This window comes from Dermochelys coriacea, chromosome 24 (genome assembly GCF_009764565.3).
Source record: "Dermochelys coriacea isolate rDerCor1 chromosome 24, rDerCor1.pri.v4, whole genome shotgun sequence".
Taxonomy (NCBI): Eukaryota; Metazoa; Chordata; order Testudines; family Dermochelyidae; genus Dermochelys; species Dermochelys coriacea.
The window spans coordinates 14,214,055-14,235,593 of NC_050091.1; the positions used below are offsets into that span (position 1 = coordinate 14,214,055).

Genomic DNA, 21,539 nt, shown 5'->3' on the forward strand with positions numbered 1-21,539 from the left:
CAGCCACCTCTGGGGTGGGAGCAGCTGGAGAACGGCCACAAGGGGACAGCTCACCTAGACCTTTCGGGGGTAGTTACTGGAGTCAGTGGTTTCCAGATACAGAGGGAGCCACCCTGAGCAAACCAGAACATTTCTTATTTACATTCAACAAGGAAGTAGGTGAACCAGTCCAAACCACCACTGACTTCTCTGGCAGTCAGGGCTGGCCCCGATGTCCCAGAGCGGCATCAGGGGGCGCTGTGCTGGAGGGAGTGGGGCAGAGGAGACTCCATAGGGGGTGAACATAAGAATGGGGTAGTGGAGTTCACTGGGGCCAAGCAGGAAAAATATCCCTCCAAAGGGCATGTTTTCGCAGAGGTGGCAAAAATAGGCCTGGGAGACCAGCCCAGGTGCTTCAGTCTTATTGAATTGAAATGGAAAAGAGGAGGCGAAAGGGTCACATGACTATAGTACAGCAATGGGAGTCAGGACACCTGGGTTCTATCCCCACCTCGGGGATGGGGGGGTGGGGGCTACTGGTTAGAGCGGGGGGGAGCTGGGAGCCAGGACTTCTGAGTTCTCCCCCTGCCTTGAGGAGGGAAGTGGAGTATAGTGGTTGGGGGGGGTGCCTGGATTCTATCCGTGGCTCTGGGAGGGGAGTGGGGTCTAATGGGTGAGAGCGGGGGGGGGCAGGGCTGGGAGCCAGGACTCCTGGGTTCTATTCCCAGTTCAGTAGCACGTTTGTTTAAACTCCTGTGATTGTATAAAACCAAGAGCCATATCCCATTGCCTGTGACCTGAGCGCACCAGGAAATGAAAACAATTTCACTTGACAAGTTGGAATTCCTCCCCTTGCCCAGCACTTCCTGCTGGCTGTCCTATATTTAGATCTGAGCCTGTGGGCCCATCTAGCCTGGCATCCCACCTGCACCCCCATCATTAATATAGAGCCACGGGCCCATCTAGCCCAGTTCCCACCCCCTACTTGTTACCCCAGATCTGACCCATGGGCCCATCTAGCCCAGTTCCCTGCCCCCACCTGGATCAGACCCCTGGGCATACCATGGCCCTGGCTTGTTCCCGACCTGCATCAGGCATCTCCTGGGGACACACGACCTGGTGCTTTTCTTGCCCCAGCGGGCAGGGTTGTAAGGTGTGTCACTGCCAATACACCTCCCCAGGGCAAGACATTGACTTACCCAGCACATGCCCTTGCCACGTATGAGCTGGGAGGGGAGCTGTGACCGGGTGCCCAGGGTGGCCCACAGTGCGAATGCCATGCTCAGGGCAGACTGCAAGAAACCGGGCAGACAATCCCCAGAGCTGGTGGTTTTCTCTAGCATTGGATGCACCAAACCAGTAACAAAAGAGCTTCTGCAGCACCACACTGGTTAACCAGAAGCCAGACACTGTCCCCTTTAGGCATTCCAGCCCTTGGCTCCCATCCAGACAAATAGATCTAATATAGTGAGAGCTTACTGGAAACCCAATTCACCAAATGTGAGGCTCGTTCCAATCCCAAGGGATCAGACACTTCCCCCCAGGTTAGGGTGACCAGATGTCCCGTTTTTATAGGGACAGTCCCGGTTTTTGGGACTTTTTCTTATATAGGGGCCTATTACCCCCTATCCCCTGTCCCGTTTTTTCACAGTTGCTATCTGGTCACCCTATCCCAGGTCAATATAATCTCAGATTTTAGCACGATGTCAGCCAATCCTTAGTAAACTAACTAGAGATTTCATAATAAAAGGAGAGAGTTATAAATGGGTAATAAATCCTATACAGACAAGTGATTGCAAAGTCCTTAGATCAGTTTGCTGGGACAGACAATGGGCTTGACAAAGTCTCTCTGGTAACTTCCAAAGGATTGAAAGGTCCTCAGTCCAGAGTTCAAGTTGCTCCTGTTAATTGTAAATCCACAGTCCAGAGAATTGGGGCAGGCAAAATGGAGGCATTGCAACTGCAGTTTATATCTTCTCTGCCGTGGGCATGGAAATGTACTGTCCCAAAGAAAGCCCCCAGCTCCAGTGCATGGAAAATTACTGGCCCAAGATGGATCCTAGGGTCACGTGAGCTATCACATGCCCTTAGGTGATTTGTTGAACCACAGGGGGTGGCCACGTTGGCTCCTCGCTGTCTGAAGCATCCTCAGGAAAAGCTATTTGGATGGGATGGGTTTCTCCGATGGCCCATTGTGAGAGTGGAGTGCCCTTGATAGGTAAGGCCCTTCGGTTTCGGATTTGATTTGATTTAATTTTTCCCGGATGTTTATTAACCACCACAACAAAAACAGGTGAAAATCGGTGCCAAAAACTATTGGTAATTTTTCGGGGTAAATCTCAGGGTTTATTCTGGCGGATGGGGGGGAAAGTGCTCCGTGGATTAACACTTTGATGAACGGAATTCCGTGTGGTTTGCTGCAGAACAAACACACAACTCAAAATGCGATGCCACCTTGGCAGTTAAGAGAACAATGTATCTCTAATCCCCACATAAAGCTTTCATTTGAATAAACAGTTTACTGTTGTAGACGTAGAACGATTAAGCCTATAAATATTAATGTTTAATAATTGGGCCCCACCATTTGCAGCAGATACTCTCAACTTCATCCTTTTCTCCTGTTTTTTGGTTGTTTTTAAACTTTTGAATGCGCCCTTGTGCTCTGAACCGTGTTCTGAGACATATTTTCGTTTTCTTCCCATTTCACCGCGTCAGATCTTTAAACCGTTCAATGTGCCCATGGAGGGCATGAGATTCATCAATACGTTCAGATGTACACACTTCCGCGCTTGCGTGTGGGCCTGTTTGTTTATTGTGTGTATCTTCCAGACTAATACAGAGCCTTACTTTAACAGGCAGCTTTGCATATACACACAGATTAATGTACTATCCTAATCCGTATCTCTCATGCAATGCATTGTATTTTCCTAATAAAACAAGTTCTTTTTTATGGGTTTCAGAGTAGCAGCCGTGTTAGTCTGTATTCGCAAAAAGAAAAGGAGTACTTGTGGCACCTTAGAGACTAACAAATGTATTTGAGCATAAGCTTTCGTGAGCTACAGCTCACTTCATCGGATGCATTTGGTGGAAAAAACAGAGGGGAGATTGATATACACACACAGAGAACATGAAACAATGGGTTTATCATACACACTGTAAGGAGAGTGATCACTTAAAATAAGCCATCACCAGCAGCAGTGGGGGGAAAGGAGGAAAACCTTTCATGGTGACAAGCAAGGTAGGCTTTTTTATATATTTGAATGATACAAAAGTAGGGTGAAATCGGAAACTAAGAGTAATTGTATAACAGTGATAATATCAATGATATAAATGGTTTTTAATCATACAGCTGCACAGGAAGGATGTCTAGTGATTGGGAGGGCAGGGAGTCAGGACTCCTGGGTTCTCTCCCCTGTAATGGGTCAGGAGGGGAGTGGGGTCAAGTGGTTAAAGCCAGGGTAACTGGGAGCCAGGAAGCCTGTGTTCTATCCCTAGCTCTGGGAGGGGAGTGGGAGCTAGTGGTTAGAGATGGAAAGCCCATCCCTGGAGCAAATTCTCTTTTCCTGGCAGCCCAGATGGGAGTGTCATGCTGACTTTTAATGGGCCACTAGGCAGGGACGTGGGAAGTTGGTGGGGAACGATATGGGCAGTTTATTGCAGGATCCCTTCTCATGACTCACATTTGCTCTCCATGGCGTGGCTGCATCTGGAGATGCATCTAGGCTGGTTCTTGTCCTATTCCTCTCTGCAGCTTGGGGGCGGGCCTGGGGGCCGGCTCTGGCCGGTGGTGAATAAAGGGCCTTGGATCTGCAAAGAAGAAGAGAAGGGGAAAGGCAGAGCGGAGGAGCAGAGGATCCTGGAGCGTCTGTTTCTCAGGGGAGGAAGACGGTGAAAGGTGGAAAGGAGGGAGAGAGCCGGGGGGCAGGGCTCTGATTCTCAGCGAGGGAAGGAGGAAGGTGAAAGGCAGAAAGCAAAGAGGGACCATTGCGGGTTTGCTCAGCCGAGCAGAAGGACGTGAGGGGCAGAGCGGAGGAGAGCAAACACCCGGAATTTGCCCAGTGGACCCCAGGGCCCTGAGGCAGTAGCGGGTGGAAAAGGGGAGCGAGAAAGGCCCCTCGGAGGGGAGAACGCCCCAAGTCAACTCGGGAAATACAGCAAGTCGGTGCCAGAGGAGCAGGAGAACGGCCCGGGGAGCAGAGGGGAGGCCCGGAAATTAGGGGACTTGGAGACACGCCCCGAGGGAGGGGCAGACCGGCAAAGGCTCCCAGGAGGAGCGCGGCACCATGAGCTACCCGGGCTATGATAAAGGCCCCGAGCTCTGCACCCCTGCTCCGGCGCCCCCATACTCCAACTTGCCGCCTTATGGGGCCCCTCCTCCGCTACTGCCCTCAGGCGGGCAGTTCCCCACCCCAAGCTATGGGGCAGCCCCCGTAAGGCTTCCCAACCAACAGGGCTATTACCCTCCGTACAACGAGGACCCCAATTGGGGCCCAATGGGCTGCGCCCCGCAGCAGGTCATCCTGGTCTCCCCACCTCCTGCCAGGGAGAAGGACTATCTGGGCTACTCCATCTTCACCCTCCTCTGCTGCTGCCTGCCCCTGGGCATCGTGGCGCTGGTGTATTCCATCCAGGTGAGTCCCTAGGGTGCACCCTCCCCTGGCCCCACTGACCCAGCATGGCCACTAGGGGGCGCTGTGCTGCAGGGAGCCGGGTGGGGGATACTCTCCCCTGGCCCCACTGACCCAGAATGGCCACTAGGGGGCGCTGTGCTGCAGGGAGCCGGGTGGGGGATACTCTCCCCTGAACCCACTGACCCAGCATGGCCACTAGGGGGCGCTGTGCTGCAGGGTGGGGGATACTCTCCCCTGGCAGTCAGGGCTGGCGCTAGGGGGCGCTGTGCTGCAGGGAACCAGGTGTGGGGTGCTCTTTCCAGGTCAGGCAATCAGTGCTGATCGCATTGCACCACTTGGGGGCGCTGTGCTGCAGGGCACAGTGGGCTCTCCCTTGTGGCAATGAGTTCCACAGTCCGCACCCTTCCCACAGCTTCTTCTTCTGGGATCCTGTCACTGGAGCAGGCGACATCATTCCTCAGGGATCGGTAGGAGGACAACAAAGCAAGCTCTCTACTGAGTGGGGAGACTGTGTAAGGCTAGGAGGGTCTGGGGTTGAGTGCCCAGATGGCTGGTGACATGGGCTGCTCCGCTCTGTGCCACCTGGGCCATTCCTTGTCCCTTTGGTTTCAGGGTAGTAATAGCCTGGATCCGCACAGCTGGATAAGTGTTTGGCATTGAACCAGGGTCTAAGGGGAAGGCAGGTGTTGACATCTGATTCCCTAGGCTTGATTCTAGCCACCTGCTTTTCATCCATGGAAAGGATCCATTGGGACTACGGGGTGGGGGAAAGAGCTGGGGACTGGTTAGAGGCACTGGGGAACAGCCACATGGAGATAATAAGAGGGGTGTGGTAGAGGTGCTATTCATGGTTGTTACTCAGCAGACCCACCCCAGAGGTGGCTGCATCTCAGCCCCCTGTGAGCCATTCCCATGCAACATCACTGTGCGGCCGTTCCCCAGCTGCTCCATCTTGGAGGCAGCTGCATCTGAGCCCCCAGTGAGACATCCCTGTACAGTGTTATGTGCGGCTGTTCCCCAGCTGCCCCGTCCCAGAGGTGGCTGCATCTCAGCACCGGGTGAACATACCCATGCAGCGTTGCTGTGTGGTTAATTGTTCCGGTCTCTCTGTCTCTCCACAGACCCGGGATGCCAACGGAACCGGGAACACTGCCCAGGCACAGCGGAGTTCCCGGATGGCCTGGATTTTCAACAACACAGCCCTGGGGGTGGGGATTGTGGTGCTGATTGTGTGGGTCACCATTGTGATTGCCATCAGCTTGTCAACCTTTTCATCCAACCCCTGAGCGACTGATCCTTCCACCCAGCCTCGCCCCCCCCCAGCTCTAAGCCGAGCTCTCCAATAGGGGGCAGCGGTTTTGAACACCTCCTTGAATCCATACACACAGACCCCGCATGCACCACAACACAACCATCTCCTCAGCCCACCCACACACTCACAAAACAGCCAGTCTGTGCCCCCCGCACACAACATCCCCCCCTTGTCAGCCTCCATGGGACCCAAAGAGAATGAGCCCACTCTGCCAGCCATCAGGACTCACACACCCCATACCCCCCAAGTAGGCCAAGTACCACTCCCCTCCCCCCCAGGGTGCCTGGTCCAATGAGGGCGCAAAGGACTCTGTGAGACACTGGGACTGGATGGGACTTCAGACGGGGTCTGAGATGATTCAGACACGGCAAGGGGGGCTAAGAGGAGAGTGGACCCAAATGTCCTGCTGCCCTCCCTCAATCTGGCCTTACCTCCTGGCTCACCACCACCACCCCCCATCTGGGGTCCGTTATGGGCCACACCATTGGCTTCTGGGAAAGATGGGACTGACCAGCCCATTGGCTGGCTAAGGTTCTCACATGTCGTCCCCCCTTTGTTGTGTTAGAGGATAAGAGCTCTACTATTCCTGCTGGCTGGTGGAGAGACTCCTTTAATGCCATCTAGAAGATACCAGCTCGACTACCGCAGCTGGCTAGGAGCAACTCCTTTAGTGCCGTCTGGAAGATAAGTCTACTACCACTGCTGGTTAATGGCTGAAGGACTGTGAGCAGGGCCTGTCATGGCCTGACCAGCAGGAGCACTCCCTGCTGGGTAACCCCAGAAGTTTGGTCCCTGATCAGCATCTTAGTCACCCTGAGTTTTAACATCCTGTCTAAGAAGATGGCGGCAAATCCAGAAAGAGAGCGCGCAGCTGTCCTCATGCCTCCAGTGGGTCCCCAGAACGAACGTCTGTCTGCCTCGAGAAACCAGCTGCTAACGCCCGGCTGGGAAAGCCACCCCCTGCCAGCTGCACCGATAAGCAGCAAAAAGCCTCTTGTACACAGGTGCTGTTTGCCCCGGAGATGGCACACTCCCGATGCCACCTGCACCTCGGGAACAACAGTCCCGGGTTACTCTGAAACGACAGCCTCTGAAGGCCTCAAAGCGCAGGCGGTTGCACCAATGTTTCACCCACCAGCCTTTGCCATCGATCAGCTGACACCACTGAGGCTGGACACACTTGTGACTTTAATGCTCAGCGGAAGCTAGACGCATTCAGGCTGGAAACGAGGGGTCCGTGCCCAACAAGGAGGGGAATGCTGGGATGGTTTTCTAAAAAATCTGCTCTTGTGCAAACGGGTTCATTCAGGGAAGCGTTCAGGCTTTGTCGTGATCCTTTCTGACCCTGTGGTCGACGAAGCTACTGATGGACAGTGCTGCCAAGAGCTAGGTAGGATTCTTACGTGACTTTGGTTAAAGGGGCATCGGGCGCTCCAGAAGAGTTCGGATGGGTTCAGCGTTATCCCCCGTGTATTACCTTTGGGTACAGAGTCGTGCCTCGGACGGCCTGGCTATGGAGTATTGCCCAGGTGAGGTCATTTTGAATTGAATTGCCGTTCTTGGCTAGATCAGTAGCTTGTCTCCCTTCTTCAATCCCACTTGAGAATCATTTGCTTGACTTTAGAAGCAAGATCCGCTAATTCCATGGACAGCCAAGCTCCTTTAGGGATAAACAAAGGTCTCAATTTCAGGCTCCATGGCGATACCAAATTCCCCCAGCAAAGGAGTAGAGACGGAGGATAAATGTTTGCTGTGTAGCAAGACTGGGACAAGATCTTCACTTGCATGGGCTGAGCACTCTGAAATTGTAGCATCATGCATGGAGTTCAGTTTCTGCTGCTCGTTTAACCAGCTTTCCTTTGCTTTCTGCAAACTCTCGCCTGTTTTCAAAGTTATTTTTGGCTAATAAAAAACTGATTGTGCTCATGCTCCAGTTGGTGCTGTAAGGATCACAGATCCAAAGAACCGCCAGAAACCTAGCAGAGGGAAATGGCTCATTAAATTATTTAACCAATGTGTGTTTGATAACTTACCTTTCTCACACTGCACTCTAGCCCACTAGACCCACCTCCCCTCCCAGAGCCACGAAAATAACCGAGGAGTCCTTACTCCCAGTCCCCTCCCTGTTCTAACCACTAGACCTTCCCAGAGCCAAGTAGAGGGACAGAACCCAGGTGTCCTGACTCCCAGCTCTCCTGCTCAAACCATTAGACTCCCCTTCCCTCCCAGCTCATATATGATGAGGTCTTCTGCTGGGCAATTCAGTGACCAGCCCTGGGGAACTGTGTTGGCGGTGACACACTCTGACGGGTTCCCTGGGGTGCAACCTGGAACTGGGGTACCGCTGAGCCCTCTGGCTTACCAACCTGGGCTCCCTCTCACACTGTGATATTGTGACAAGCTGCAAACCCCTCCAGGTCCTGCATTTACACAGACATCCACAGGCATAGATGCATAGATGCATAGCAGGGACACACCCAACTCAGTTAAATGAATACTTCTCCTAGCCACTCACGAACCAACAATAGAGAGGCTCCAGCCAATTCCCCCCATTCCCCAGCCTAGGATCCCAGGGCTGCACCGTCCGGCCCTGGCCAGACCCTGACCAGTGTAAGTTTATTATCCAGTCCTCCACTTCTACAAAGGAAATTGGACATGCACCAGCTCTTGTTCCTGAGCAGATTCCTCCGACACTTGGAGCAATGCACTGTGTGATAGGGTCGGGCCAGATGGCTATAAGAGAGTAATCCTATTGGGATCTGGGAAGTGGGTGGGCGAAGCCTGTCCACTGCTAAAGGATCCCCCCCGGCCTAAAAGGGGGATCCACAGGACCTAGATGCCAAAAAATTCCGGAGGACAGCTAATGAAATAACAGGGACAGGAGTGTGGTCAAAGGGTCAAAGGAAGGGAACCGGACAGGGACACCAAGCAGAGAACCCCGGACAGCACCCACTGCTCCTCAAAGGTTTCAAGGGAGTCAGAGGACGCTGCCCAGAGGAACTCTGCCCGGATACGTGAACGGACCGAGGATCAGAAATAGGCCCCACAGTCACAGGAGACTCCATCGGCCAACCTCCTCACTCTGGTTTTGTAGATGGCCATTTTAGCTAGGGCCAGGAGGAGGCTGACCAGGAGATCCTGTGACTTTGTGGGGCCATGGATAGGGAGTGCATAGATAAGAGGGTGAGGGGAAAAGTGCAACCAAAAGCGTAATAAAATATTGTTGAGGAGCCGGAATAGGGGCTGCAGCCTGCCACACTCCAGGTATATATGTGCCAGGGTTTCCCTCACGCTGCAAAAGGGGCAGGTGTCTGGGATTGAAGTGAACCACGCCAAGAACACGCCCGTGCTCACGGCTCCGTGAAGGAGCCGCCAACTGACATCCCCGGCAGGCCTCGGGACTAAGGTGGAATATAGGCTGGCCCACCGGGGCTCCTCACCCTCCAAAGGTGGCAGGAGGTCCCGCCATTTTGTATTGGGGCGGGGCACGAGGGTGAGGGTGTGGAGCATGAGCATGTATAGATGTTTTCTTGGTGCGGTTTGAAAGCAGACCGGCTGCATCTCGTGCAGCCGGCTTCCAGTGAAGGGGTCGGTTGGGTCCACGGGGCAGGGGTCCAATTAAAAGGTCCGGCAGGCCTGGGGTAGAGGGTGGGCGGGGCATGCCTTTGTGCAGGACCCGGTCGAGATAAATCCGAGCAGCAGGCAGCAAAGCGGCCTTCACCTCCTGAAGTATGCGCCGGGGAGTACAAGGTCTGGAGAGCCCCATGCGCTGAGCGAGCATCAGGGGATCCAGCCAGTCTCCCCGGTCATAGTCCAGGAGGTCTCTGACTCTTGTGACCTCTGCCAGGACCAACCTCTGGCGCACCGAGTGGGACTCCGCCACCTGCACATGGAGCTGGAGGTTGTGTAGCAGGGGCTCCGTGAGGAGATCTGCCCCCTCGGTGGCCGCCACGGACCTGGTCGTTGAAAAGAGTTTCCAGGTCCGGAGAAGGTCCTAGTAGAAGACCGGCAGCCCAGAGAGGTCTCGCAGAAGACCTCTCGGATGGAGATAAAGGAGCTGCCAGTCGTATCAGAGCCCTCGGAAGTGGCGCAGGAAGGCGTACGCCAGTATGCTCCACGCTGGACTACCTGCACCATAAAGGAGCCTTTGCAGGGCCTGGAGGCGGAAGACATGGACCTGAGTAAGCAGACATTTCAGGCCCTGCCCTCCCTCCTCCAGGGGTAGATGAAGAACCCCTGCAGGGACCCAGTGCAGTCCTGACCAAAAGAACTCCAGAATCGATGTCTGGAGGTTGGCCAGGAAATCCAGGGCCGGGACCAGAGTGTTGAGCCGGTTGAGCCGGGACTAGAGTGTTGAGCCAGGGTGTTGAGCCTGTCCAGAGCATGGACAGGACTCGTTGATTAAGCACCAGTGCTCTCCCTCGAAGGGAGAGGCACCGAAATAGTCCTGTCCATTTCTGGAGCCACTCTGTCACCCCGCCCTCTAAATTCTGCCAGTTCTCCGGCGGAGAGGGATGTGTGGCAGAAAGGTAAACGCTGAGATAGAGCAGCGGACCCGTGCTCCACCGGATGGCCTGAAGCGCGGGTGGGAGGGAGCTTGCCTGCCACCAGTCCCCTACCACCAAGCCAGAGCTCTTGACCCAGTTGACCCGCGCAGAGGAGGCTGCCAAATAGATGGCCTGGCAAGCCTCCACCCATGCCAAGTTGCCCGGGTCCTGGACCACGAGGAACACGTCATCAGCGTATGCCGACAGGACCAGCCGCAGCTCCAGCTCCCGCAGCACCAACCCTGTCAACCTCCTTCGGAGGAGACACAGGAAGGGCTCGATCACCAGAGCGTACAGCTGGCCTGACAGGGGAAACCCCTGCCGTACTCCTCGCCCAAAGCTGACCAGTTCGGTCAGGGTCCAGTTGAGCCTGACCAGACACTCTGTGGAGGCGTACAGCACCCGGAGAAAACCCACAAACTGGGGTCCAAAGCCAAACGCTTGCAGAGTGCTCAGGAGATACCCGTGATCCACCCTGTCGAACGCCTTCTCCTGATCTAAGGACAGGAGGGCGAACGACAGACCATCCCTACACCCAAGTTCCAAAAGGTCCCGGACCAGATATAGGTTGTCGAAGATGCTGCGGCCCGGGACGGTGTAGGTCTGGTCTGGGTGGACCACTTCCGCCAGCACGGACCCTAGGCACAGCGAGATTGCTTTTGCCACGACTTTGTAGTCCTTGCTGAGCAGTGAGACAGGACGCCAATTTCGTAAATTGCAGAGGTCCCCCTTCTTCAGCAATAAGGCCAGCATGGCTCGCCTGCACAAAAGAGGGAGGACCCCGCTCTGCAAAGACTCGGCCCAGACGGTGACTAGGTCTGGGCCGAGGACGTCCCAGAACACACGGTAGAACTCCACGGTCAGCCTGTCCATGCCCGGAGGTTTATTGGTGGGCATGCGACGGAGGGCTTCCGAGAACTCGGCCAGAGTGACAGGCAGCTCTAGCCGGTCTCGGTCACCCGCGCTGACCGTCGGGAGCTCCTCCCAGAGCACTCTGCAAGCGTTAGGATTGGTCGGATCCAGGGAGAAAAGGCTTGCGTAGAAGGCTCTCGCCCTCCCGCACATCTCCACTGGATCCATGAGGGGGGTGCCGTCTTCTGCCAGAAGGCAGATGACATGTTTCTTGGCACCCCTCTTTTTCTCCAGGACGTAGAAGAAGCGGGAGCCACAATCCATCTCCCGAAGGAGACAGATGCGGGATCGAACAAAGGAACCCCGGGCCCGATGCTCCTCAAGGGCCCAGAGCTCCTCCCACTTCTCCCGGCACGCTCCGCAGAGGGGTGGATCCTCGGGGCTGGTGGCCAGACGCCTCTCCAGCTCTAAGACCTCCCGTTCCAACTGCTCTATCAACGCATCCCTCCGTCGGCTGGCGCCCTGGGTGTAGTCACGGCAGAAGAGCCGGGCGCGCACCTTCCCTAGGTCCCACCACCGTTGCGTCGAGGGAAAGGCAAGCCGCTGCCCTCGCCAGGCCAGCCAGAACTCCCGGAAGGATGCCACGAAGCCCGCATCCTCCAGCAAGCTGTTGTTGAAATGCCAATAGGCCGGCCCCGGCCTCTACGCACAGAGGGAGGCTGTCACGGTGGCCAAATGATGGTCAGAAAATGGGGCCGGCCGGATGCTGGCTCTTGAAAGATGGAAGCGTGATAAATAAATGCGGTCCAACCGGGAGTGGCGCGACCGATGGGCCTCCACCCGGACACAGGTGAACGTGGAAGTGTCATCTGGGTGGTGGTCGCGCCAGACGTCCACCGGGGAGTGGTGTTTGACTATCTCCTGGAGGACGGCGATGGCGACCGGGCTCTGCTCGATCCCCAAGCGGTCCCGCTCCTCAAGGGTGATGTTAAAGTCCCCTCCCAGGACCAGGCACTCATGAGGATCCAAGGTGCCGAGGAAGGCGGACGCCTGCTGATAGAATTGCAGCCGCTCCGGACTCGCTGCCAGGGCATAGATGTTGACGAGGTTGACTACGAGCCCCTCCATGCGGACCCGGAGGTGCGGCAGGCGGCCCAGCACAGCCTCGGCAACCCCCAGCACCCCGGGCCATAGGTCAGGGGAGAACAGGGTCGCCACTCCAGCCGTACGAACTGTGAGGTGGCTAAAGTAGACCCTGTCCCTCAAATCCAGCCGCCAGCTGTCTTGGGCAGTCGGATTCGTATGGGTCTCCTGCAGGAAAACCACAGAGTACCTCCCCTCCCGAAGGAAGGAGAGCACCTGGGACCTGCGGAACCCATCCTACAGCCGCGGGTGTTCAATGTTGCGATGGTAAGAGGTGTCATGAGGAGGGCTGGGGGGGATCCTCACCGGCAGGGACGCTCGCAGCTCCTGATGGGCTGCGCAGCAGTCCATGATCTACCCCGTAGGTGAGTAAGGAGTCATGGAAGAGGCGGACCTGCTGGTAGGCCGCGGCACCCTGCTCTCGGTCCTTTTACCCTCCTCCATGAGGGCCCTTGCAACCCGGAGGATTGGATTAAAGTCTCCCCATCGCTGGAGGGCAAGCTGTACTTTGTTGCGGGAGCCACGGACGTCTTCTAGAAACTCCCGCAACTCCTCTCGCAGCGCATGGGGGCGTGGGGTTACAGTCTCCTGGTTATTCCCCGACGGGGCCCTTGGTACAGCCCCGTGGCCCACCGAGACGGGCAGACAGGGTGTGGATCCCTGACGGGGCTCCTGATGGGTTGGCGCCACTAGGCCCACCTCGAACCCTGGGGCGATAGGGGGCGGTGGGGGGAGGATAGCAGCCTCTGGTGGGTCAGGACGGGTAAACACAAAGGCCGCTCCCTGTGGGTCATCTATTGGAAAAGGGAAGGAGACAGCCCCAGGGGCGGCAATAACATCTTGGGAGGTGGACGGGACAGGGGAGGGGCAGGGTTAGAGGTGAGAGTCTGGGCGGGGAGAGGGCTCTCAGTGATGCTGGGCGCAGGCTCTATGATGGATTTGGCAGCCAAGGCATCAGGAGGTGGATTCTCTTCTGTAGGGCCCCCTCCCGGGAAGGAGATCAAATGCTCCTCACCAACAAGGGGTGCCCCTGGTGGCTCGGCTCCCGGCCGCATGGCACTGGCCGTCGCCTCAACAGGCTCGGTGGCCCTCAGCAGGGTGTCATCTGCAGCCGGGTTGATGGAGGAGTCTAGGGGTTCTTTGGAGGTGGGAGCGGAAGCAACGGTTGGGGGAGGGAGCATGGGGAAAGGGGGGCTGGAGTGAAGTTGCCCAGATCGAGGCCCACTGGCATAGGGTCGTCCTCCCCCTGGGTGACCGGGGTCAGACCCAGGGCCTCGATCTCCTCATATATGGATGGGAAATCATTTTCCGCCACCCTGGGATTCTCCCCGCCGGCACCTGATGCGATGGTCGCCTCGGGGCACGCTGAGGTTTCAGATGGCGCCAGGGCAGGGGGGGCTCCCTCTGGGGCCTTGGAGGGGAGGGACTCCCGTGGAGGGGAGATACTGCCTTCCAGTGCTGCCACGTCTTCCCCAGCCGGCACCGGTGGATGGAACACACCCATGGGTAAAGCGGAAGGCTCGGCATCGGTGCCCCCCTTCCTGGTCTTCCGGGGGGCCTCCGCATCAGATGGGAGGAGCGGAGCTCGAGCCTTCCGCTTGCCCCGCTTCCCCTGGACTAGGGCCCAGCCCTCCATGGCATCATCCGGGGGCTGGCTAGCAGGGGTTGTGTCAGGGGGCAGAGGCGATGGCTCAGGGACTCGAGGGGGTAACGGTGGGGCAGCACAAGGGAGGGAAGATTCCCCTTGGGGTGGGCCCTCTCCCATGCCCGGCGGTGTCCCTGCTGCACCCTCCTCCACAGGCCCCGCCAGATTGCAAGCAGCGGGGGCGGGGGTCTCCCGCTCGTTTGGGCATAGTTGGGGAGGTGCCCCTGGGGGCCGAGTGGGAGCAATGGTGGTCTGGGAAGGAGGAGGGGCGGTTTCGGGCGCTGGGCAGCCAGGGGCACCGGTGATGACGGGGCCGGTGCCCTGCCGGGGCTCGGGGGTCCCAGATGCCCCTCCTTGCCAGGCCAAGGGGCAGTCCCTCCGGACGTGCCCCATCGCCCGGCAGAGGTAGCACCGGGCCTCCCCCGTGGAGTAATGCACCCGGTAACGGGCCCCCTGGTAGGGAACTAGGAAGGACCCCTCCAGCGCCTCTCCGTCACGCGCCACCGTGAAGTTGAAGCTGCACTTGCCGGCGGAACGAGAGGACGTGACGGAGGGTGGGGTCTTTGCAGCCCAACGGGAGAGGGCTGATGACAGAGATGGGCTTCCCCAGGGTAGAGAGGGCGGGTAACAGGGCGGCATTGGGGAGAAAGGGAGGGACGGAGGTCAGGACCAGGCGGACACCCAGGTCCTCTAGCAGCTCTAAGGGGACGAACACGCCCCCCACCGCCAGGCCCTTCTCCACCGTCTCCTGGGCGGCGGCCTCCGATGCTAAGAAGAAGACGACCTTGCCATACATTTTGGAGGCCGCCACAATGGCCGTGGGCCCCACCACCCTCGCCAACGCCCGCACATAGGTCTCCACGTGGGGCAAGGCTGGCACCAGGAGGCAACGGACGCCGTGCTTCCTGGTCATGGTGGGAAAGGGGCCCCGGCCGCTATAGATGGTAGTGGAGGCGGTGGGCAGGAGAGATGATGAAGCAGCAGGCGGGGGGGCTGCTGCCACCTGGGCGTACGCCCTGGGAGCCGGGGGAGGGACACCCACAGAGCTGGTGGAGGGAACAGCGGGGAGGGACGCCCCAGCTGGTGGTGGGGCCAGGGCATTGGGGGCAGCCCCTGCCATGGAGGGCCTGTTATTTTTAGTGGGGCCTTTCCCGCCGGCTGGGGGGGCTCCCTCCAAATCTGAGTGGGGGAGAGACGTGGAAGCAATGGAGGTCACCCCGGTGCCCATTGCTGCTGGCGCCCCAGCGGGGGTGGTGGCCGATGGTTCGGCGGCAGAGGTAGAAGCTTGGGGGGGTGACGGAGGGGCAGGCGGGGGAGGGGCAGCTCGGGCTGCTGGAGGGGCCCCACCAGTCTCGTCCCCCACCATCATGAGCGGGTAGGGAAGGGGAGGCACCAGAAGGAGGAGGGAAAAGGGGAAGCAGGTCGACCACTCCTCCCCACTAGGCTACAGGCAGGGGAGGAGGGTGCCAGAAGGGGTGGGCTGGACGGGGGGCAATCAGGGGTTGGGGTCAGTCGCTGACACGGTGGAATTCCAGCTCCTCTAGCTGCACTAGGGGAGGGGGGGATACAACAATATTGGGGGTGCAGTGAAGAGGGTTGAAACTAAAATGGGGAGTGGCACAAGCGCATGGGAGGGGGAATGGGCACACGGAGCAAGGGGCTAAGCGGGCTGGAGTTAGGGCAGGGAAACCAAGGGGCTAGCTTCAGAGGCTGGGGCGGGGCAAACAAACAAAGGCTGCAGAAGGAAATGAGTGGGGCAGGCAAACAAACTGAAGCTAGTAATCGTGGGCTGGGGCAAAAGAGGTGGGGGCAAAAGCTGCAAGTGGCAAATGGGGCAGGTTACAAGGGCAAAGGTGTGGGGTGGGCAGTCGGGGGGGGGTACGTGCGCTTGCACAGTCTGTTTAGGCTGGTTGCTGCTTCTGGCCCAAAGCTTGGAAATAGGGCGTGGCAAGCCAAGCAAGCAGCTGAGTCCAGAGGCAGGAGCGGAGGCAGATGGTATACAGCCAGTGAGGGAGGTAGTAGTGGTGGAGGTTGGGGGGGACACACAGATGGATCAGGGGGCAGCTCCACGCCACACCCTGTGTCCCTACAAACACAGTCAAAACCCCCACCACAAGAGCACAGTTTGAAAGTTACTCAGTCTTAAGGCCCCCTCCACGGTGGTCTGCAAAGTCTCTAGGTGCTCCCCCACTGGTAGATGGTCCCCTTCTTCTCCTCCTCAGGGCTTCAACAGCTCCAGGCACCAGACTCCGCAGCAGCAGCAGCTCCAGGAACTCCAGGCGGTGGTCCAGGCAGGCAGAAAGGAGGTGGTGGTGGTGTTCACAGCAGCAAAGGCTGGGGTCCTGCACTCCCCCTTTCTGGGAAGTGGGCCAGCAGGCCCCCCCCAAGGGGCTGCAGTTGGAGCAGTAGCAGCACCCAAGGGTGGGGGGGGTCCAGCAACCAGGTAGCAGAGAACAGGGGGAGGGGTGTTGCCTGGCCAGCCAGGGGAGCAGCAGTCACAGCTGGGAGACCCCAGGGCCTAGCAGCAGCAGCCCTCTCCCTCCTTCTTCCTCCAGGCCAGAGGGATGCAGGAGTGAAATCAAAGGGAGAGATATTGGTCCCAAGTTAAGCAGGTCCCTTTTCCCTGGGTAAGGGAACAGGGAAGTTTCCAGAACAATCAGGAACCTTCTGGAGACAATTAAGACAGACTGACTAGAACATCTGCAGCCAATCAAGAAGCTGTTAGAATCAATTAAGTCAGGCTAATCAGGGCACCTGGGTTTTAAAAAGGAGCTCACTTCAGTTTGTGGTGTGTGTGAGAAGCTGGGAGCAAGAGGCGCTAGGAGCCGAGAACGAGAACTGTTGGAGGACTGAGGAGTACAAGCATTATCAGACACCAGGAGGAAGGTCCTGTGGGGAGGATAAAGAAGGTGTTGGGAGGAGGCCATGGGGAAGTAGCCCAGCGAGTTGTAGCTGTCGCACAGCTATTCCAGGAGGCTGCATTCCACAGGGCCCTGGGCTGGAACCCAGAGTAGAGGGCGGGCCCGGGTTCCCCCCAAATCCTCCCAACTCCTGGTCAGACATGGGAGGAGTCAACCTGGATTGTGGGTTCAGAAAAACAGCGAAGCTGAGAGCTGCTGTGAACCTCCAAGGTAAACAAATCCGCCAATAAGCACAAGATCCACCAAGGTAGAGCAGGAACTTTGTCACAACTGTTTTAGGTAAAACAGACCAATTGGAAGTGAACTACAGAGCTGTAGCTCACGAAAGCTTATGCTCTAATAAATTTGTTAGTCTCTAAGGTGCCACAAGTACTGCTTTTCTTTTTGCAAATACAGACTAACACGGCTGCTACTCTGAGACCAATTGATAGTGAACTACAGACCAATTTAACTCCAGACCAATTGGAAGTGATTATAAGTAGCGAGTGTAGAGATCACAGTTGGTCACATGAGAAATACAAGTAAAATCGCAATCTGAGTCCTATAAATCTAGACAGGATTTGAGTCAAGCCGTGTCTCACCCTGATGGTATTTCAGAGTAGCAGCCGTGTTAGTCTGTATTCGCAAAAAGAAAAGGAGTACTTGTGGCACCTTAGAGACTAACAAATTTATTTGCACATAAGCTTTTGTGAGCTTCAGCTCACTTCATCGGATGAAGTGAGCTGTAGCTCACAAAAGCTTATGCGCAAATAAATTTGTTAGTCTCTAAGGTGCCACAAGTACTCCTTTTCTTTTTCCTGATGGTATTGTTGTTGTTCCTTCATACACTTCCTGGGACTCTCCTTTCCTGCCTGGGGCCACCTGCCCCATTCAGTCTTTGTCCTCCAGACGTGTTTCCAGCTGTTGAGTTATGCCGGGGAGAAAGGCCAAGTGATGATGTCAGTTCCCTTCCCTTATTTGTTCCTGCAGCTTGCTGGAAAGATCTTTTGCTATGCAGTGAGTCAAACAGTGTCCATTTTCTACATGTTCTCTGGGAAAGCCGTTATTGTTTACAGCTCCTGTGATAGTCCTTGGGAGTGTGGATTCACTTCTGGCTCCTCCATTGTTGTACCTGAAAGGCTAGTTTTGGGGGGTTCCCAACCTCACAGTCTATTTCAGTAACACACATGTAGCAAAACATCACAGCTCCCCATGCAATGACAGCACATCCAATCCAACGGGATATTAATGTTCAACAGATCAAGCCTTTTAACCTGGTACCTCACAAAGCAGACTTGGTACAAAACGTATCATGATTATATCACCATGATAAATATGGGGGTGCCAGGGTGTTGCTTTGGGGTGCAGAGTGTCACACACACCTTACAGCCCTGCCCGCTGGGGCAAGAAAAGTATCAGGTTATGTGTCCCCAGGAGATGGGCTGACACAGCCGGGGAACAAGCCAGGGGCACAGCCATTGTGTGCCCATGGGTCTGATCTGGAAGGGGGCAGGATACTGGGCTAGATGGGCCATGGGTCAGATCCAGGGCTGTAGGGACAGGGTGGCCACTGGGCTAGCTGGGCCTGTGGCTCTATAACAGCGATGGGGGTGCAGAAGGGATGCCAGGGCCCACAGGCTGACCATTGCCTGAGCTTTCCCTGCTGTCAGCTACAAGCTATCTATAGCACAGTCAGCAGGGAGTGCCAGGCAAGGGCAGGAATTCCAACAAGTCAGGCAAAAATTTTCTCATTTCCTGGTGTGCTCAGGTCAAAGGGAGGGAGCCGCAGCGTCAGGCCGGACGTGGCTCTTGATTTTATCTAATCACATCAGTTTAAAGAAAACGTGTGCCACCGAACTGGGGATAGAACACAGGAGTCCAGGCTCCCAGCCCTCCCTGCTCTAAGCACTAGCCCCCACGCCCCTCCCAGAGCTGGGATAGACCCTAGGAGTCCTGGCTTCCAGTGCCCCCCGTCCCCACTCTAACAACTAGACCCCACTCCTCTCCCAGAGCTGGGGAGAGAACCCAGGAGACCTGGCTCCCAGCCCCCCAGCTCTAATTACTAGACCCCACTCCCCTCCTCGAGCTGGGGAGAGAACCCAGGAGTCCTGGCTCTCTGTACCTACAAACTCACCCACAGCACCCAGAAATTTCTCAGGGCAGCTCAATGAGGAAGGCAGGAGGGAGCCAGAGAGCAGAATAGAAGCGTGGCCAGCAGGGGGCAGCACTGCCCGCACCCTGATCCCCAGAGCTGCCAGGCCTCTGAGAACCGCCCCAGCTCAGTGCAGCCATGCTTAAAGGGACAGTGTCTTCAAACAACCACCTCCACCTGAAAATGGTTTGACTCTTAGCCGTCAGAGTCAGCCTCCAGGCACCAGTTAGGGTGATGTCCACCTTTGTGGGGTGCTTGTGTGTGACAACGGGCTCTGGACTGCATATGTCAGGGTGCATGTGTCAGTGTGTATGTGTGTGTCCCTGTATATGAGTGTATCAGTGTGTGTGCATGTCAGTGTGTGTACATGTTTATGTGTGTCTCTGAGTATCTCTGTGTGTGTGTGTGTGTGTGTGTGTGTGTCAGTGCATGTGCATGTGTGTGTCTCCATGCGTGTGTCATCTCTGTGGGTGTCGCAGCATGTGCATTTCAGTATGTGTATATGCATCAGTGTGTGTGTGCGTGTCAGTGTGTGCATGTGCATGTGTGTATCAGTGCATGTCCTTGAGTCAGTGTGTGTGCATGTGTCACTGTGCATGTGTGTCTGTGTGTGGGGGGAGGGTGGGGGGTGCATGTGCATGTGTCACTGGGCATGTGTGTCGGTGTGTGTGCGTGCCAGTCTGTGAGGAGCCTGCAGTCCATCCCTCCCTCTCCCCTGCCCACAATCTCCCCGCCCACCCGATAACCCAGCCGTGATAAGGGTTGGGGGGGGGTATCGCCTCCTTGCGCCCAGACAGTCACACGTAGCTGGGACAAAGTGGCTGTATCAGGCCAAGGGCCCTGCAAGGTCAGAGATGGGAAACTGCCGAGCCAGTGCCAGCCTGGGCCACGGGGAGTGTCGGAACCACTGGAGGATCCCCAGCTCGGGGAGGGGCATGGGGGCTAGTGGTTAGAGCAGGGGGGCAGGGAGCCAGGACTCCTGGGTTCTATCCCAGCTCGGGAGTGGGGGCTAGTGGTTAGAGAAGGGGGGACAGGGAGCCAGGACTCCTAGGTTGTATCCTCGTTGCCCTTGGGACAATCATTCCCCTTGTCGTGCCTCAGTTTCCCCATTTGGACAACACAGGAGTTGTTTTATCACCTTTTCTCTGCAGCATGAGTCAGGCCCTGCAGCGGAAGGGCTGAGACATATCATTGCACCTTCCCTGAAGCTGGCTGGACCCAGCACCAGCAAAATGCCCCCTCTGCCCAACTCAGCACCAGTATGATGCCCGCTCTGGAGGGTGCCACGGAGGGCTGCATCCGTTGAGGCTCCTGAGCCAGCTCTGGCTGGCTCCACAAGCTGCCCAGCTGTAGATGACAACACGAAGGAAGTGGAATGGAAACACCCACCTTGTTTGTGCTTGTGAGCTGCCCAAGGGAGAGAGAGACCTGTAGGTATATATAGCACAGACTGGTCCCGGCACTCACTGTGCCAGGCGCTCTCCAGACACAGCCAGAGACCGGCCCTACCCCAGCTGGGATCAGGGCCCCGTCATGCCGGGCGCTGCCCAGACACACAGCGAGAGACAATCCCTGCCCAGGTCACTCTGTAACTAAACACAGGCAGGATTCTTCTTCCCACTTTACAGGTGGGGAAACTGAGGCACAGAGCTCTGCAGTGACTTGTCCAAGGTCACCCAGCGAGTCTACGACAGCCCTGGGCATTGAACCTGAATATTTATCCCCCACCTTAACCACTAGGCAACTTTGCCTCTGGAGGCACATTCTGCAGAGATGCTGGAACTAGGGGTGCTGCTGCTGCACCCGCTGGCTTGACGTGGTTTCCATCAGATACAGGGTTTTCCATTTGGTTCAGTGGCTCTCAGCCCCCGTTCCCCGGTCGCCCCTACACATTGCTCCAGCATCCCCTGATATTCTCCGCTGCAGAATGAAATGCTTGTCCCTAAGGTCAGCGGCCCAGAGAAAACTGATAAGTCACGTCACGTGCCAGCCGCTCTGCTGAACACCGAGCAGGATCCTCCACTGCATAAACCAGGAGTAAGCCAGTGCTGCCCGTGACCCAGTGACCCCAGCTTGGATCTGGGACCCTGATCTCTCGTCACCTGTTCATGATCTGAACTTGACTATGATTTTTAAAATCTCTTGACTCTTATTTATCCCCAGAACAAGGCCCCTTCCCCCACATTCTGTGCTCCACGGAGTGTAGAAAGACTCCTGGCTCCTAGCCCCACCCTGCTCTAACCACTAGACCCCACTCCCCTCCCAGAGCTGGAGAGAGCACCCAGGAGTCCTGGCTCCCAGCCCTGCCCCCGCAACCACTAGACCCCACTCCTCTCCCAGAGCTGGGGATAGAACCCAGGAGTCCTGGCTCCCAGCCC

The 21,539-nt window shown here is 56.7% G+C and overlaps 1 protein-coding gene across 1 annotated transcript; it reads left to right on the top strand.

Annotated features, from left to right (window-relative positions):
* The first annotated feature begins 1,909 nt into the window (after positions 1 to 1,909).
* Positions 1,910 to 6,408, top strand: LOC119847747 (proline rich transmembrane protein 1B-like). The gene is made up of 3 exons (XM_038382776.2): positions 1,910 to 2,197; positions 3,731 to 4,610; positions 5,732 to 6,408. Exons 2-3 carry the CDS (start codon positions 4,263 to 4,265, stop codon positions 5,894 to 5,896), a joined length of 513 nt encoding a protein of 170 aa, XP_038238704.1. The 5' UTR covers positions 1,910 to 2,197; positions 3,731 to 4,262; the 3' UTR covers positions 5,897 to 6,408.
* Positions 6,409 to 21,539: the final 15,131 nt, after the last annotated feature.

Bases quoted from the DNA above. Each gene is read 5' to 3' on its own strand.
- LOC119847747 (XM_038382776.2), top strand. From the start codon at position 4,263: ATGAGCTACCCGGGCTATGATAAAGGCCCCGAGCTCTGCACCCCTGCT. The intron at 4,611-5,731 runs GTGAGTCCCTAG...GTCTCTCCACAG, and splicing joins CGCTGGTGTATTCCATCCAG to ACCCGGGATGCCAACGGAAC.